Source organism: Clarias gariepinus, chromosome 19 (assembly GCF_024256425.1).
Source record: "Clarias gariepinus isolate MV-2021 ecotype Netherlands chromosome 19, CGAR_prim_01v2, whole genome shotgun sequence".
Lineage (NCBI taxonomy): Eukaryota > Metazoa > Chordata > Actinopteri > Siluriformes > Clariidae > Clarias > Clarias gariepinus.
In genome coordinates, this window is record NC_071118.1 from 1693084 (window position 1) to 1711220 (window position 18137).

Here is an 18137-nt window from a genome sequence, read left to right on the forward strand (position 1 = left end):
ACTTCAAAAGTTTTTTTCCTTTGTGTAGATTAGTGCTAAGCGATATATCGATATTGTTATAAATTCCCTTTTTTTTAATAATACTGGTATTGTGATAAAATTTGTCGTTTAATTAATGTTAAACTTTTCTAATAATATCTATCTATCTAAAAGCTATCTAATAATAATAATAAATATCCCTCCTTTCGAAAAAATACTAAAAATACTAATTATGTAATGTTAAGCAAGATAATCTGAGCTAGCTAAATAAACATCTATGTTCGTAGCTCAAGCTAGCTATGATTGCCTGATTAGCAATTTAACTACTTCCTTTTTATGTACTGTATATCCAGCATAACATTTACAAAATTATATATATATATATATATATATATATATATATACACTGCATTTACTGCATTTCGTTGCCTTGTAACTATGTGCAATGACAATAAAGTTGAATCTAAATCTATATATATATATATATATAAAACAATTTTAAATAAATAAATAAAATACAATAACCAGCTATAGAATTAATCACAGGTCGTCGGTTCTTACCCGACTCTTAGCGGTCACGATTTCCGCCTTAAGGATTTCTGGATCGTATTTACTGCTCGATGAGGATCTGGAGTTTACTGCATGAGAGAGATAAGACAAATCAAAGGTGTTAGTTTATCTCTAAACAGCTCTCTGACGTCTCGTAACCATGCAAAATATCTTTTAAGATTAAGAAACAACAAAACAAAAAAAAGCATAATAATTATTTGAAGGCATTAAGAAATTATGGCCATGTTGAATTAATGAGTCTTGCATGCTTTTCACGCCCCTGTCAGTGATGAAGACTAAATATTATACGTGCACGAAAGAATGTAAGCAAACATCATTCCGTTGATAAGATACAATAATCAGGGACACGTATGGAACGAGGAATGCGGTGTTTTTTTTGTGTGTGTGTTTTTTTTACACCTAAGCAGTTTCGTAATGAGCGAGTCCAGGATTCAAAGGAATGTTAATTACTAAGATTAGCATAGCTATGATAAGTTGACTAGGTGGATATTCGATTACATTCGTGCGTACACACAAACTAACAAAATAGGGCTGTAGCTATTGAATATTTTAGCAATTAAACCGAAATTTTAATCGGTTAATCGAGTAACTGGATAAAATGTACTTTTGCTTAATTAAACAGCAATCTAAAATATATAAAAGAAACAAAGATTAATCGGTTTTCTTTTTAGAAAAATCTGCCTTTTATCAAAAATAAACATTGTCATTATTCACAATACAAGGAATAGCTTAAAATTGACTGAGATGAATTAAGTGCATTACATTGCCATACATTCTTATTTTAAAGCCTTTACTCAGATGCAAAAAAAAGGTATTTCAAATGACTAAGTATTAAGGCACACATTAAAATAAATAATTATACAAAAACACTAAGTTGTGCAACTTAATTTTTTAGGACTAAAAGTTTCTAGATTTACATGTCAGACATAACATAAGCCTTTACTGACAATTTTTTTCGTTTTTTTCGTTTTTTCTTGCTGCTTTCTTTTTCTCTTGGCTCGCTGATATTTTTATCGCTCCGTTCCATTTTGCAGCCCGCAACAGAACGCTCACTCGAATTGCGTCTCCTTCCGCTTTGTGGGTGACGTAAGCGCTTCTTTTTTGTCTGCGTTTACTGTCGGCTTGCATCCAAAAGCGCACTGTGTCACGCCAAACAAATAATTGCGCAAAAACATAATGCAAGCTTTTAAAACTAATTAAAAGAAGCTTTGAGGCGGAAGATTTAAGGCGGATCGATAATTTTTTGTAATCGAATTATTCGAGTTACTCGAGGAATCGTTTTAGCCCTAAAACAAAACAAAGAAACATTCACTAGAGGAGCCCCAAACAGTCAATGGTATGTTATGGTTTCTATGGCATCAGCTCATTCGCAGGATATTGTCTTGAATGTTTTTTTTTTATTAACATATTTAAATGGATGATGCGGTGATGCTTTAGTGTTCTTATTGTTGTTAGGAGACATTTATTTAATGTTGATGGAAGGATTCTCCAGTGTTAGTGCTTTGTAACTCCTTTCTTAGCATAATCTCTTTCATCACATGATATCACGTTAATCGATTTTATATTTTAAATTAGTAGTTGCTTTTCTTATTTTTCCCTTCATATTATATACTGTGTACAGTTGTGTACGTAATGAATAAATAATCGGACAGCGTCTGCACGCTGTGTCGCCGTTTGGTTAAATCAACCAACCTGCCCCTCCCACCCCACGATGGTGGCACTTTATTATAACACTGTACTATTGTCATATACTGTATGCTGTAGGTAAATAAATCTAAAAAAATATATAATAATCTACACACCCGTTTTAAATGCAAATAAATCAGAACTGGTCTTTTCGATCTTGACTGTAATACAGCCACCAATGAAACTTGATTTGAAAAAAACAAGAAAAAAAAAAAAACTTAAAACTTTACTTCTTCACTAACACCTTATTACAGCAACTTTTTTTCTGTTTTTCATTAGAACCTTCTCACTGAGCACATCATGATTTGAAAATGGTTTGATTCTTCGGCTCTTAATAAACTCTTTCTTGTAAAAATGCTACTTCACATATTACGCATCATTTCCTTCAGCTGTCTTTCAGAGAACTAAACATTTTTTGTGCCAAAATAGAGTTGTATTCGGAGCTATGCGTGATTGACCCTAAATGCGCCACTTTCAGCAGAAGAAAAAAAGCAGAACCAGAGCATGATGGTCCCACCACCATGCTTCACAATGGCTATAGTTGTATTTTTATTTGAGTGGTAAACTTGTTTTTGTACCAAACATAGTCTATGAAGTTCTTGTTTTGGTCTTATCAGACTTTGGCCACTTGATAACAGCGGGGTAGTTTAGGCAGATTTGTAAGGGGTGTTTTTTTTGTATGGAATGGCCTAGGCCAACCGATCTGTTCCTCTGATGCCGCACTTGCACACCAACATTGTTGTCCTCTTTTTAACTTTCCTAAAACGTTACTATTGGACTTATATTTTGCTGGTTGCTGCATCACCAAAAAGACAAAACATTTAGCCTTTAGCCTTACAGCTGGTCTGCGAGGATGACTTGTCCCTCCAGGCGTCATTGAGCTGTTTGTACTGCTGCTGTGCCAGACGGAGTCGCTCCTCCTTGACCTGGTAAATCTCCTTCTGGGCGCTCAGTGCTTCCTGGGCGACGTTGAGGTACTCGCGCAGCATGTGCTCCTGCTCGTGCTGCCACTGCACCCGCGGGTCCTCCAGCTGAGTGCTCTCTGTAAGAGAGAGAGCGTGAGAAGATAAGACATCTTAATACACTTCGCAGTGCTATAACGCATGTCTACGTAGGCTAAGAAGAAGAAGAAGAAAGTCATTATTTTCTGATCTGTGTAAATATAGCTTACTTGTGTTGTGATCGACGTAATAGGCGCCGACTTGCGGATCGTACGCTTCCTCCCATCCTAAAGGCAGCTCGTCTCCTATACAGTCGGCGAAAGTCAGGGGCTTCGTGTGCCTAAAAGATACCAAACGACGGGAAAACTTAACAACAGAGAGACATACAGGCCATCGCGATGCGTTAAGATAATCACGAATCGAGAATTTAAAAGTGAAGACAAAAATCGATTGATTGATGTATCGCGATTTGTTTGTGTGGAGATTCATGTATCGTAACCTTGACTCCGAAAAATAAATAAATAATAATAATTAAAAATATATATAAAAATAATAATAATAATAACAAGGAAAAAAATTTTATATACATAAAATAAAATCTTATCAGTTTGTATTTGAGGTAGCAGGCCAGAACAGAATAAGAAAAAAACTTCTATTAAATCGTGATAATTAGGTAATCACGATACAGATTAAAGCAGCACCTACGTATGGTGATAAGCTCATACTGGCCGGTCCCTTGTTATTCCCATTCCTAAAATATACTGTATAAACAGTATTTTCTTACACATGGAGAAAACTTGGGTGGACCACCAAAGTAAGTCGTTCAGGTATATCTCAAATATATTTGAGAAACTTTTAAAAAATCTGCCCAGGAGAATGATTCTATTATCTAGTAGCGGACACTTTCCTCTCGCTCTTCCTCTCGCTCTCCCTCTCCTGTACCTGTTTTTTCTGCTACAGTGAGAGTGATGTACTGAGATGGCGTAAATCCAGCGGATGCCAGCTGCTGTAAAGAAAATAAGAAGGGCGTACTGACGGTCGTACATGCTTTGCATAGAAACACGGGTTTACAAGAAGAATGGGCTCTTCTATAAAAAAACAAACAAAAAAAACATAGAAAGATCATCCGTGCAGCAAAACAGTGTTGATCAATGAAAAAAAAAAAAAGCTTATACAGAAGTTCTGCCTGTAAGTATCAATGGAGAACGCTTCACTTGGGTTTTGTCATGTAGAATCAAAGTTATCGTTACTTTTATAACGTGTAAATTTTACAGCTGCAGAAGTACAGGAATGACTCACTCACAATTAAAAATGAACTTACAAAATGCACATATTATTATTATTATTATTATTGTTACAACACACTCCAGAGGCATCAAATCAAATAACAGCACTTTTTTTCAGAATGAACGTTCTGCTGTCTGTTATTAAAAGAATTTCTTAATTTCTTCATATAACGTGGCAGCCATCAGTAACATTTTTGATCTTCCTTAAACAAACAATAACCTGAATCTGCTCAAAGATATTAGATATAGTAGGCTCTCAAATGTACAGCATAATGATTTAGGAAACACTGTGATAATTCCCGAGCTTACTCAGAAAGCCTCGCAGAACTTTTAGGTTTCAAAGTTGAAGAGTCTGGTTGAACTTGAGTGATGAAGCTGAAGCTGAGAAACTGTACAATTTTAAGCACTGAATGGACACGGGTGCCCGGCATTATACTGTAAGTGCTGAAACGTGTGTCTTATATCCTGTTTGTCAATTATTTAAAAATATTGCTATATATTTTCATATTTTTATTTTCATCAGCAGGGCAATGTACAGTCATTTTGCTTTTACCTCAGAAATATATGTGTGTGTATACTTGAATGCAAATAAAAATGGTGATTGTGGTGGGTGAAATCAGATTGTTTTTTAATGCATGTGATATTTGTGTAAATGTGATGAACAAAGCTGCAATGACTTGATGCAAGTTATGCTTTAATCTCAGGAAATGATATCGATTAAGTATTGATATCATCTGTAAAAATATTTGTAAAAAAGGTGACACGATGCCATTAAAAAAATATATATTTGGTTCCAAAACTCACACAAAAGAACACAGTGTAAAAACTTATTCCCTGTGAATATGACACGCGAGGAAAAGTGAAAGACTGGGGGGGTAGGGTAGCGGAAGAATGTCTGCCTATTCACCTCTAGGGTGCTTGCTGAGCACAATAGCCGGAAACCAAGGCCTGGCATTCCACAGGTCCTGCTGACCCATCGCCTGGAGGTTTCTGAGGCAACACGCTGCGGGCTTCCAAAGCTCGACGCTCAGGACGACGGGGCAGCGGCCACGAGGACGTTCACGAGGACTCTTTATTCCTAGTTCCTGTCTGCGATGCTAATAAAGCGGGCTGGAAACCCAAATGCCAGGGATAGCCATCTTGCTCTTGGATAGGTGTGCAAAACATTTCCTAAACCTTAATCGGAGTGTTTGTCTGGTAAACTAACTCTTTATTAGTTTGCTCTTCACAGCACAGGATTGTAAATGTTTTTCTAAAGGCCCAGGGTTAAGGCTGTCGAATTGGATTAAATGGATGACCTTGGCTAACCTTGTAGATCGTGAAAACCCAGGATGCACACTCGAAGCACTCCGAAAAAAAAAGATCAGTTGTATAATCCAGATCTTAACCTTCGCCCCCCTTTTCACCACAAGTTGGTACGTCCCCACGCACTTCTCTGGACCATGAAACTGAACTGGCTCCGTTTTCACCTTATGAATAATGAAACGCCACGCAGAGACCCCTGTTCAAAATTTAACTCTGGAAAGAAAGGAAAGTTTCCGAGTTGCTCAGAAAGAGGCCTTTGAAAATCCCATTATTCCTTTATTTTTTTGTTCGCAAACCCGATGTGTTCGCTGTGAATCTGACTCCTGGATCAGTTTTTGGTTTATGACGCGCCGTTAAGGTCCATATTCACAGAGGCGCTTTGTTGGCCACGTTAAGTCCAAAACTTGATATAAAAGTTAATATATCATAATCAATGTAATCTGTTTAATGCCTGAATCTCTAAACGTTGATTCAAATGTTTTTACCTAAAACAGTCACATGTGTAGAGCTCATTATAATATTTAAGCAGTTAGTCATGTGACTAAGGACCATTTTAATATTTAAGTAATTATTCACATGACCAGAGCTCGTTATAATATTTAGGTGCATTGTCATGTGACTAGGCCTCATAAAATTAAAAAGTCAAAAACATGGGAGAAAGAGATGCAAGCGAGAGATGTAAGACATGTAAAAGAGAGATGTATAGGAGAGCGGTTTGGAGGATGGACTTTAATAGATTTTTACATACTATGCATAAACATGCATAAAAGAATATTCTGCAATACTACTGATTTCGTCCAAATCAGCAGGTTACACATGTTTAGAAACAGAAATGTCAAAACGCAGCAATATGAAAGACAAATTAAGCCTTTCAGAACAATTCATACATTTTACAAACAGCCATTTCATTATTATTATTATATGTTCAAATAGCATATAATCAAAATGCACCAAATGTTTTGCAGGCATTTTAATTTGTGCAGCGTTCACAAAGAACAGCTCCAAAGTGATTTCTGCGCTCTTACAAGAGAGAGTTTAAGAGTTTTAGAAGCGGCATGTCCGCTTCATGTCTCCTCCCGAGTCGCTGCGCAGGAGTCTGGGCGGACGAGCCTATGGGAAGTCAAACACTCACTAACTCAAACTAACAAAGCGTGCGGCTGAGCGCGAACACGGCGCATCGCTGAGTGATGAGTCAGACACTTTCATTCAGAACACTCTGCAGATTCATCCATTTATCAAACTCCAAAGAGCTTTGTGCAGTGATCAAGGTCCGGCGGTAATAACCACCGGTGCTCCCGTGATGAAAGACACGGCCTGTATCGCGGACAGAGATAGCATTCCGTTTACCTGCGTGAATGCTTTCAGCACATTGAGAAATATAATTAATAACAATAATAACAACAATAATAATAACAAAAATAATTTGCCTGTAAGAACCTTGCGGTTGCACTTAGCCATTGCTAACCCTAGCCATTGCTCATGGAAGTCATAATTTTTATTTTAAATCACTGTGTTGCGTTACAGCATGACTCGTCTAATCTTATCGCTCTTCCTGCAAAAATATTTGAGGTTGAGCCAGACACCGACTAGCACAGCAAGGCCTGAAGACGAGGGATGAAAAACATTACACATCGTGTAAAAAAAAAGTTATTTTTCAAACTCTGGTTTGGGCTTAGACATGTTTTAAACACATGAAAAATATCTATCTCTTTCATGAATCCGAGACCTGCCTCGTATCAAGAGCTCAGGCTAACGCTGATGAGGTAATGATCTAGTAGTCTAAAACGCATGGTTTTAACTCCATGGCCAGATGAGCAGATCTAAATCTGTTAAAGCTTGGTGTAAAATAAATAAATACAAAAATCCATCTGACATATTTTTGTGCTAATTTATTTTAGCACCATGCGCTGTATTCACAACCAAACAGCAATCTTACACAATTACATTAAACAAGCCTGGTTCTGCTGGACAGCATCCACCGCACACACACACACACACACACACACACACACATAATCCACTAACCTAGCTCTACTCTCTGGAAATGACACGGAAATTGGCTACAGTACTACCAAACAAACTTCGGTTTGGTGGTAAAAAAATCAATTTATGGAAAAACATGGTTATTCAGTACATTCAGGTTGTCAGCTGACCTAATTTTTTGGGCACGTGAGATTGTTGTACCTAGACCTGACCAACAAAAGTAACCCCAGATCATAACACTGCCCCCACAGGCTTCTACGGTAATTACTAGGCATCATGATGCATCACTTTATCCACCTTGATTCTTCCCCCCCGATGCACCTCTCACTTTGGAACGGGGTAAATCTGGACTCATCAGGCTGCATGGACTTTTTCCAATACTCCACAGTCTGTTCTTTATGCTCCCTTACAAACTAAAGCCTTTTTTCCTCTGGTCAGCCTCATTGATAAAGGGTTTTCCTAACCCTGCACAGCTGTTCAGTGAGTTCTCTTCGCAATTACAGACAAACATCAAACAAAAGTTTTTTTCCTACTTCTCTTCAGTCTGTGAAAAAAAATGCAGTCTATGTATTACTGATGTGAGTAACTGACAAAAAACATTTGACCAATTAAAAGATTTGTTTTTGCATACGTTGGTCACGGATTTATTAACTTTTGCATCACATGAGAGCAAACTTGCAGTTCAGGCAACATACAGTAGTGGGCGTTGTATTTCTAGAGATCTTGTTCATGAATGAGGGGCAGAGGGACAAGAGTGGATTAGTCGACAGACTTTTTTTTTTTATTCTGTTCATTTAAAAGTATTTGGGCTTCGCTAACTTGCCTTAGATGATTAACATGATGACCGTAGATTGTGCCACTAGAACTGTTTAAATAAAAGTTAATTATTTATGATTCATCCATTAAGAGAGACATGCAAACTTGTAAACGTATACTGTATATCACTGAATGTCCTTGTTATCGATCCATGCTTGGAAGCTAAGGTAAAATTCAACTCGTCTCCTCCAACATTGTGGGAGTTATCAGAACGAATCTTAAATCACATTCTTAATTGAAAAATAGACGTCAGACACTGTTGGAAGAACGTAGCTGCTTTTGGACGGGTATGAGGGAACTGAGTCCTCATTGGCCAGGTGTCTTTGAATAGGTCTTACAGGGCCAATCGAGGAATCCGGCCATAGACATTAATATGATATGTTTTTTCCCCCCCCCAAATACTACAAAGCTATAATCACTGCTGGACGCTCAAGAGAGACAGTGTGTATCAATATTAAACTTGACCTTTCAGTGTGTATCAATATGAAACTTTCAATTTGTAAAAGATGGATTTGGCTTGGAAATAACTTTGGAGTTATTATTTGTAAAGACATCTCTGCATAACGTATGGGATACAAGTGTAGTATAGCATAAAGTAAAATGTTAAAGCACAGCAACAGACAGTACAGCGTTACAGCACATATTATTACTAGCTTATAAACATGAATAAGTTGTAATACTGTATAAGAGCATTATAATATTACGGTAGAATAATAGATTTATATTAGAAAACAGTATTTATCAAGATATCTGATCAAAGCATCGACTCTCCTGTAACAATTTCTAAAAAACAAAAAAGGCAAACGCTTTATTACAGAATTTTATCTGAAAAAAAAAAACACAATTAAAAAAAAAAAAAAAGGTTTATTACTAGCTTTCGGTTACATAAAGCGTCCTTGTTTGCTACAAGTCTATGTGGTTGACCAGTGGCTACAGCAACAATTAAGACAGTCTCTTTTACATTTAAATCTGTACAGAATTCATGGTAATCTTTGTATTTTTTATATTCGCCGCAGGCCCTCGATATCTGTCCATCCAGCACACAGGTCCCAGATGGCATCTTTTCCACAGATCAGATTAAATTTGATCTTTAAATCAGATCGCTTTTAGTGCGGCAGAAAACTGGGTTAATATCTTGAGCGTGTACAGAGTCAGCCTCTGTGGTTCTTTGTATATGTAAGTGTGTGTGTGTGTGTGTGTGTGTGTGTGTGTGTGTGTGTGTGTGTGTCTTTATCCCAACCGCAGAGACAAGACCATCAAAATGGGACTTTGGTATGAAGCAACAGCACCTTAAATATTCTCTTTTTTTTTTAATATGATCCGGATATTTCAGATCCTCACACAAACAACTCGTTAATTGATATACTTGCATGTATAATTACAGACATCTAAAAACTGCTTTCTGGTTTATCTCAATGTTAAATAAACTGTGAAATAGTTTGTCCGAGCTGAATACTAAAAAACCCAGGAGCAAATGTTTAGAATAGTAATAAATAACCGTGGCTCGACTTCAGTAAGCCATTGATTAACAAATACGGCTTCATGCAAACTCAGGACCTTCTAATGTTTAAGCAGGTTTAGTTTTTTTTTCTTTCTTTTGTTTAGGCATAGCCAATTTTTCTTTCAGATCAGACCTACACAGTGGTGGCCAAAAATATTAATACAACACATGCTATGTTTTATAGTTCTCCCTCTGGACAAACCAGGTGATTTAGTGCAATAATTAGTTCAAGGCGGAGAAAAAACAGCTATGTGACAACAGTGTTCAGCTCCTGGAGCCATGTCCTGGATTATCTACAGACCTAAACCGTCTTCTGTACATGATCATCAGGAAGCGATCGAGCAGGTGTGGAATCGAGTTACACCAGACGTCTTCATTATTTTCCAAACTTGAAAACGTCATTAAAACATTGAATTACTTTTGACCCAATACATTTGGGCAACCACTGTACATGATGGCGCTTAGGTTATATATAGTTATTAGGGATGCACCGAAATGAAAATTCTGGGCCGAAAACGAAACCGAAATTTTTGGATGCACTTGGCCGAAAACCGATACCGAAACCGAAAATGGCTTCATTAAAAAACATGTTTAAAATATTTTCTTTTTGTTTGTATTAAAAAAATGTTGCATATTGCAACTTTGCTGTCCTCATCTGAAACTTTTAAGTGCTTCCAAACCGCCGACATACTCCGTGTTTGATGCGTAATGACAGCGCGAACGAGACGGGAGGATGGGAGAGGCGTGGCAACAATTTCGGCTTTTATTTTCAGCGCTTTCTTACGTTTCGGCCGAAACCGATAATGCTATTTCGGCCGAAAATTTTCGGCGGCTGAAGTTTCGGTGCATCCCTAATAGTTCTAATATTATAGTGAAACAGAAAAACCTGGATTGAGGTTCAAATTAGTGGAATCCCAGGACAGTATATCGGACTGACATTCTTATGCCTACATTCTTATGCTTAAACAGACAAAGACTTGATTGTATTTCTTGTTGAATAATCAGTTTTTAGCTATGAATTATTTCTAGAGATGCCATCATACCGCTTTTTTATTTCTCAATACAAGTAATGATACTAAAACCTTAAGTATCAGCTGAGGATACCAATCTGCTATGCTAGTAGTAACACACCTCAGATGAGAAAGTTATTTGTGACAGGAATCACCAGTCACCTATTGGTACGATATTATCACGATTCTTGGGTGCTGATTTGATTACAATTGCAATTTTATAAATATCGCGATTCGAAATTACATACATCGAATATTTTTTTGCAATCTCTAGCAGTTATACACAAATGTACGCACGCCAGGTTGGTGTGATACGTGCAGAGGAGTGCCACTACGCCCTTGAGTGGATTATTTTAATATAGACTCATAATATCCAGGTCACTGCTCTGCATATGTTACATAAACATGAAACATACAGGCATTCTCTCTCTCTTTTGCTCTCTTTCTCTCTATATAAAAAACATTAAACTCCACTGTCCCAAAGATTTTCATGAGCTAAAATTTTATTAAACAACATTTCAACATGTTGTTTGTGTATATCCATGCATCCATGTATCTATAATCACATTACAATAGCAGCTGAAAATGGGTGGGACATATTAGACAGCAAACACCGACGAGCATGAGGATTTTAGCGACTTTAAAGCGACGTACCAGTTACACTGGTTAGAGCAACTCCAACACTGCAGCTCTTTTGGGATGTTTCTGGTCTGCAGGCTTACTGATGCACGTGGGGAGTCAAGGCTGGCCCGTGCAGTCTGATCTAATAGAAGTGCTACTGTGACTCAATCTAATAAAAAAGTTAATACTGGTTCTGATAGAAAGAACACACACACACTGTGCCCATGTGGTCCGATGCCAAAAGCGCCTAGGATGGGCATGTGAGCATCAGAACCAGACGACGGAGAGACGTGGTGAAAATCTGTCGGCCGGCTAAATGAGAGTTGACTTAATGTACGTTAGTTAGCTGCTGCTAGTGCGGATAACTTTTTAAACTCGGATTATTCACGCTGCGTTGATTTTAAGTGGAGAGTAAGGTTAGTTGTGTTAGAGCTTTTGGCATACGAAAACTTTGCATATTGCAAATTCTGTGTTTTTTTATTCTTTGTTTAAAGACTTGGTAATGTTCCCAGATCACGGCATGTTGATGTGTTTTGCGTCATCACATCATTTTGCGACCAGCTGAGAGATGACCGATTCGACCAGAGCCCCCTTAGTCTGATGAATCACGTTTTCTGTTACATCATGTCAATGGCCAGTGTGTGTGTGTGTGTGTGTGTGTGTGTGTGTGTGTGCGTGCGTGCGCAAAATATGAAGAAGACAAGCCGGCAGAGACAGCGTAATGATTCGGCTGTTAAACCTTGAATCCTGCTGTTCTTATGGATTTTAGGTTGACACATCCCACCTTCCTAAACAATGCTACTGACCAAGTTACACCCCTTTATATCAGTGACCTTTCTCAGGGATAATGACACACTGCAAAAACAGTTTAAGATAAGTTATGTTTTGAGAAGTTTGAGATCTCAATTTAATCAAGTGCCTGTGGGATGTGCTGGAAAAAACAAGCAATTTAAGCTACTGAATGATCGGTGCCAGACACCACATAATACGGAAGTCCAGGCCTTGACGGGTCAGGGCTGTTTTTGAGACTACAGAGGGACCTCAATATTTATATGAATATGTTATTATCATGATTGATTGGTGTATATGTGTGTCTCTTTATCTATCTATAGATACTGTAGCTAGCTAGCTACATAAGTTCACCTGGAAATTCCCTACATTTTTGTGCAGAGATGCACACCTTGGCTTCAGAAAGTAAAAGTCGTGCCACACACTCATTTCATCTATTAACTAAAATAGCTGATTGTAATTAGCACAACTTCTCAGCCAGGTAGGCTCGTACTAATCAGTGACATCACCTGTTTTGTGCACAGGAATAGCTACCATACATAGCATTTATTGTCTTAATACTATTGGCTACCACTGTATATACATTACACAGCTTTTTCTCACCTCTTTAAAATACTAAGCTTTCAATTTGGAATCCACGCTGAAAAATATATTTGTGCGTGGTCGTTAATTATAGTTTTTATAAAAAAAAGAAAATTTAAATAAATCAATCCTACCAAAAAAATAAATAAAACATGATGTCTCTTTATAGGTGAACATTTTCACTTCGTTTGCACAAAATACACTTCTTTTCCCAAGCTCTAATCATGTTTCAAGATCCAATATCTGATAGGAAATCTGATCCACCTATCCACCTACCTCCACTGATTTTTTTTTTTTAAATCAAAGTTATTAAAAATATACATAATCAGATGGATATCAGATATCAGTTGACACTCGTGATTTGGCATCTCTTCATCCATATGAACAAATAAAACTAAATTAAAATACTCTTATTAGACACACCTCTACGTGCATTCCATGCTGCAACTTGGACATTTTTGCAGAGCCTTGTGGTGAACTTTGACCTTGCCGTGCACCCTGGCATGCAGTGAAAGGGATGTTTTTTTAGAAAGAGAGCGAGAAAAAGAACCGGGCCCTTCTTTTTCTTTTGCATGCCTCTGTGTGCAATGCTCATGCAGTACTTTCAGGAATGTGTCCTAGGTGCTTGTTTACAAATTTTTTCGCTGTCTTGGTTTCCCAGCTACGGCCAAACCTGTTGCACCGCACACAAAGGGAGAAAATATGTGGTCGAACCGCTATCGTGTTGCAACGCTCAACTCGGTGTGAGCCGGGAGGGAAAAATCAGCACAGCGACAACAACACAGGAAAAACTACAGTAGCCCAAAGAGAAGGGGGAAAATAATAATAATAATAATAATAATAGTAATAAATGAAAGGCTGATGAACTGTTCGAAAAAAGCTGCTTTAATATGTAGTCAGTGAAGCTTGAACGTTCTCTAATAATCTTATGCATTCCTGAAAAGATTTTAGGACAAAGTCCAAACGGGACTGAGGGGGAGAAAAAGCCACAGAATGGTTACTGTTTAGCCTGAATAATGTAAGCTTGGATAAATTCTTTGCAACAGAAAAAAATCTTGAAGAATTCACTTACAAAGTAAAAGAAAAAACTACATTCCTAAAATGTAGAGCTTGAAAAAAGGAAGTTTGACACTTTGAAAGTTTATAACATTCCAAGACTGGGTGATACAACAATATAATATTGATATTGCAATAAATGATGGCACGATACAACCTTTCCAAAAAATCAAAAATTTAAAAATAAATAAATAAACAAAAAAACATTATCTTTTTTAAAAAAAGATTTAAAGATTTTTTAGATAAAGATTTTTTTTAAATCTTGATATTTCAGGAAGTTCTGAAAATGTTTATTTATTTCTGTTCAGGTTAAATAAGAGTATTGGAAGGTTTATTGTTTGTTTATTTTTTTTTTTTATTAATTTGCATTTGTTCTTCCTTGCTAATAAACATCATAAAAAACCTGATTTTTTTTTTTTATTAATATAAATATAGGATAGAATATATCCCAGTAAACCGAGCGGATGGGCACATAATCCAAATGACATACTTAAGATTAACGATTAATGATTACGATATTATTTGGTTTATGTAACAACGCAGCACAAAGGATGAAATGTAACATTCTTATTATTTTAGATCGATATGTCTATTTAAAAAGGTTTTTAGATCACCTCGAGGCAAGGATTATTAACCTGATAAGCTGATGTACATCTACTTCATCATGATTCTGAACTGAGTTGGTCACGTATCGCATTGGATTTCTCGCATTTAGAAAACTTTCCATAGATCATTCTTTATTATCGTAAATCATATATCATAGTAGATTCAGTAGTTTTGCCAAATATGAAGTCATTCACTTATATTAAAAAATCATATTGTAAAAGATTAAGTATCATCATCAAATAACCAATACTTGGCTCATGAATCAAAATAATATCAATCATATTCTAAAGTATCTAACCATCAACATCGTTGGCTTATTAATCGTTTCATGAATCATAAATCGTTTCAACCTTAAATCAATAGCATCATCCCTTTTCAAATTATTAGCATTTCAAATTAAGTGGTTTTTGCCAAAGATGGAGTTATTCTCAGATATATATAAAATTCATATCATAGAAGTTTCGGTAGTATCACCAAATATTAAACTGTTGGGTTATGAATTGAAATCAAATCATATCAGATGCAGTAGTAATGCCAAAATATCAAATCGCTACCTTTAAAAAAAATCAAAATCTTATCAGATTCAGTAGTACTTAAAATATTAAATTGCTGCCTTATGAATCATTTCTTGAACTATAAATCGCTTCAGTAGTATTATCCCTTGTCACATTGTTAACTCATAAATCATAATCATAGCAGATTCAGTAGTTTTTGCCAAGAGTCATTCGCTTATATATCAAAATCATATCGCTGATGTCGTAAAATTCAGTAGTATCACCAAATAAGAAATACTTGACTCATGAATCGAAATCATATCATATCATAGCAGATTCAGTAGCATTGCCAACAATCCAATCGCTTGCTTATAACTCACAATCTTATTAGTCAAGACAGGAACTAATTGGTATAGCAGTAGCTGTAAGAATATCGTAGAATATCGAATTGTCGGATTATGAATCACAGTCGTATTGCATTCAGTAGTACAACTAAAAGTCAAAAGTAAGCTGTATCAGTCAGTAGGCGCCGACGCAGCCTGAGGTTGACGCCAGTGCACCGGTGACCTACCTGTCCCTGGGGTCGATCCAGCTCGTGGTCTGGTTGATGTGGTCAATGTAGTAGACCTTCCCGTCAAAATCCCGGGCCTCCTCCCAACCCTCTGGTAATGGTAACTCCTTCCTCGGCATGTCCAACTAGTCTCCATGTAATAACAGATCTACAACCATCAGACCCATGGGGGGAAATTGGGTGTTTGCGGGTTGACCCGGCTCCACGATCACGGAGTTTCCCGACCTTCCATCACGACGTCTTCTCCTTCTTCTTCTCCTTATTATTATTATTATGATGATGTTGTTATTACTACTATAACTATTATTATTTATACCTTATTATTAACCCTGATAGTTTATTCTCTCTCACAGGCGACCAGGAGCATCTCCAAGGAACACAGGAACACTTGTCCTCTGCATTTCATAACTCAATCCGACGCAAAACAAGTCTTAGTCTTAGCATTATTGCTGTTCTTCTAATAAATTCCAGAATATTCCATTAACGCGCGCGCGTCCGTGCGGATCTAAAAACTTAGCAAGTTAGCTAAACAACTTTTTTTATATAAATAAAGTAAAATCATAAACTGTCGTCCATTCAAACTAAACCAAACAATCCAAAAAAATAAGAAATAAAATATTTTACACAGAAGTTAATACATAATTCTGGCCCCGTTCCACAGAAATAACCTTTTTTAAAACCTTCATTTTGGGTTTTTTTTAATGGATTTTCTTTTCCCTCAGGTTCTCCCCTCCATGTTTAGCCAGTTAGCCTCGTTAGCTGTGGAGCTCGAAAACTGTTAACCAGCGAGTATATTCCAGGTTTGTCGGTGCGTTCTTTGGGAAATAAATCCACCAGGAGTGCTAAATGAGTCTTCCGTAGGGAAAAAGTCGCGTATTTAGTCCGAAGTTTCGTGTTTTACGAGGATAAATTTTATCCCCTCGGCTTTAAAGCGGTTGCGGTTCTCCTTCAGTAACCGACCCAGCTCGGTCGCTATGCTGCGGTTAGAGCGGTGACGTCACGCAGGTAATGACCGTAAGTCCCCAAATAGCAGCGCCATCTCGAGCACCCGCGCTCTCTCTATATATCGTCTCTCGTTCCCTGTGTCTCTGTCTCCATCTGTGTGTCTGTCCCTCTTTATGTCTTCATCTCTCTCCTTTTTTCTCTATATCGCTCTACATTTTTTTCTCGTACTTTTTCTTTCTCTCCATCCCTCTCTTTCTTTCTTTCCCCATGTGTCTGTCCATCTTTCTGTCTCCATCTCTCTTTCTCTCCATCTCATTCTCCCAATATTTATCTTGCTCCACCTCTCTTTCTCTTACTCTCTTTTTTGTCTCTAATGTCTTTGATTTGGTCTGTCTATTTGTCTGTCTGTCCATCCATTTTCAGTCTCCATCTCTCTCTGTCTTTCTCTCAACAGTCTCTTTCTCCCCATGTCTGCCTCCATCTCTTGTCTCTCTCATCTCTGGCTATTTCCATTTCTCCGCCTCTTTATCTCTCTATCTGTGTCCATCTTTCTCAGTCTCTATATCACTCTACCTTTCTTTCTCTTACTCTTTCTTTTCTTTTCTTTCTCTCCCTCCATCATCTCTCGTTCCCCATGTCTCTGTGTCCATCTCTGTGTGTTTCTTGCTGTCTTCACCTCTCTCTTTCTCTCTATCTGTCCCTATCTCTCTCAATCTATATATCACTACTTCTTTTTCTCTTACGCCTTTTTTCTCCATCTCTCTTTCTTTCATTCCCCATGTCTCTTTTTTGATCTGTGTGTGTCTGTCCCACTTTCTGTCTCCATCTTCCTCAATCTCTCTAAATTGATCTCTCTCTACCTCTCTTCCTCTTACTCTCTCCCTCCTTCATCTTATTTCCCAGTGTTTGTCTCGATCCTTGTGTCTGTCTCCGTCTACTGTATGTCTCCCTACCTCTTTTTTCTCTTACTCTTTCTTTTGTCTCTCCATCTCTCTCCCTCTCTCTCTCTTACATCTCTTGTTCCCTCTTTCTATCTCTATCTGTATTATTCTTTATCTTTGTATCTCTTTTTCACTCCATTTCTCTCAATCTCTTCATATCTTCCTCTCTCTACATCTCTGTCTTTTAATCTTTCTTTTCTTTCTCCATCTCACTTTCTCTCCACACACACTATTTATCTATCTATCTATATGTGGGTTTTTTGTATTCATTTATTTGTTAATTTGTTCATTTATACAAAAAAGTACACATGTGCACGCATATATATGCCTATGTTTGTGTGTGTGTGTCATTAGATGTATTAGACACTTTTGGTCTATTGGCCATGCACTGTCCACCAGTTAGTGGCAGGTGTGTGTGTGTGTGTGTGTGTGTGTGTGTTGTGTGTGTGTGTGTG

The 18137-nt window shown here is 37.2% G+C and overlaps 1 protein-coding gene across 1 annotated transcript in view; it reads right to left on the reverse strand.

Moving 5' to 3' along the window:
• The window catches only part of wwc1 (WW and C2 domain containing 1), a 37051-nt gene extending 20292 nt beyond the window's left edge, over positions 1 to 16759 (reverse strand). The window contains exons 1-4 of the mRNA XM_053478597.1: positions 15797 to 16759; positions 3407 to 3516; positions 3074 to 3277; positions 541 to 617 (exon numbers count right to left, since the gene is read on the reverse strand). Of these exons, the coding sequence (XP_053334572.1) occupies positions 541 to 617; positions 3074 to 3277; positions 3407 to 3516; positions 15797 to 15915 (510 nt within the window). The 5' untranslated portion in view covers positions 15916 to 16759. The remainder of the gene's footprint in view (positions 1 to 540; positions 618 to 3073; positions 3278 to 3406; positions 3517 to 15796) is intronic.
• Between the last annotated feature and the right edge of the window lie 1378 nt (positions 16760 to 18137).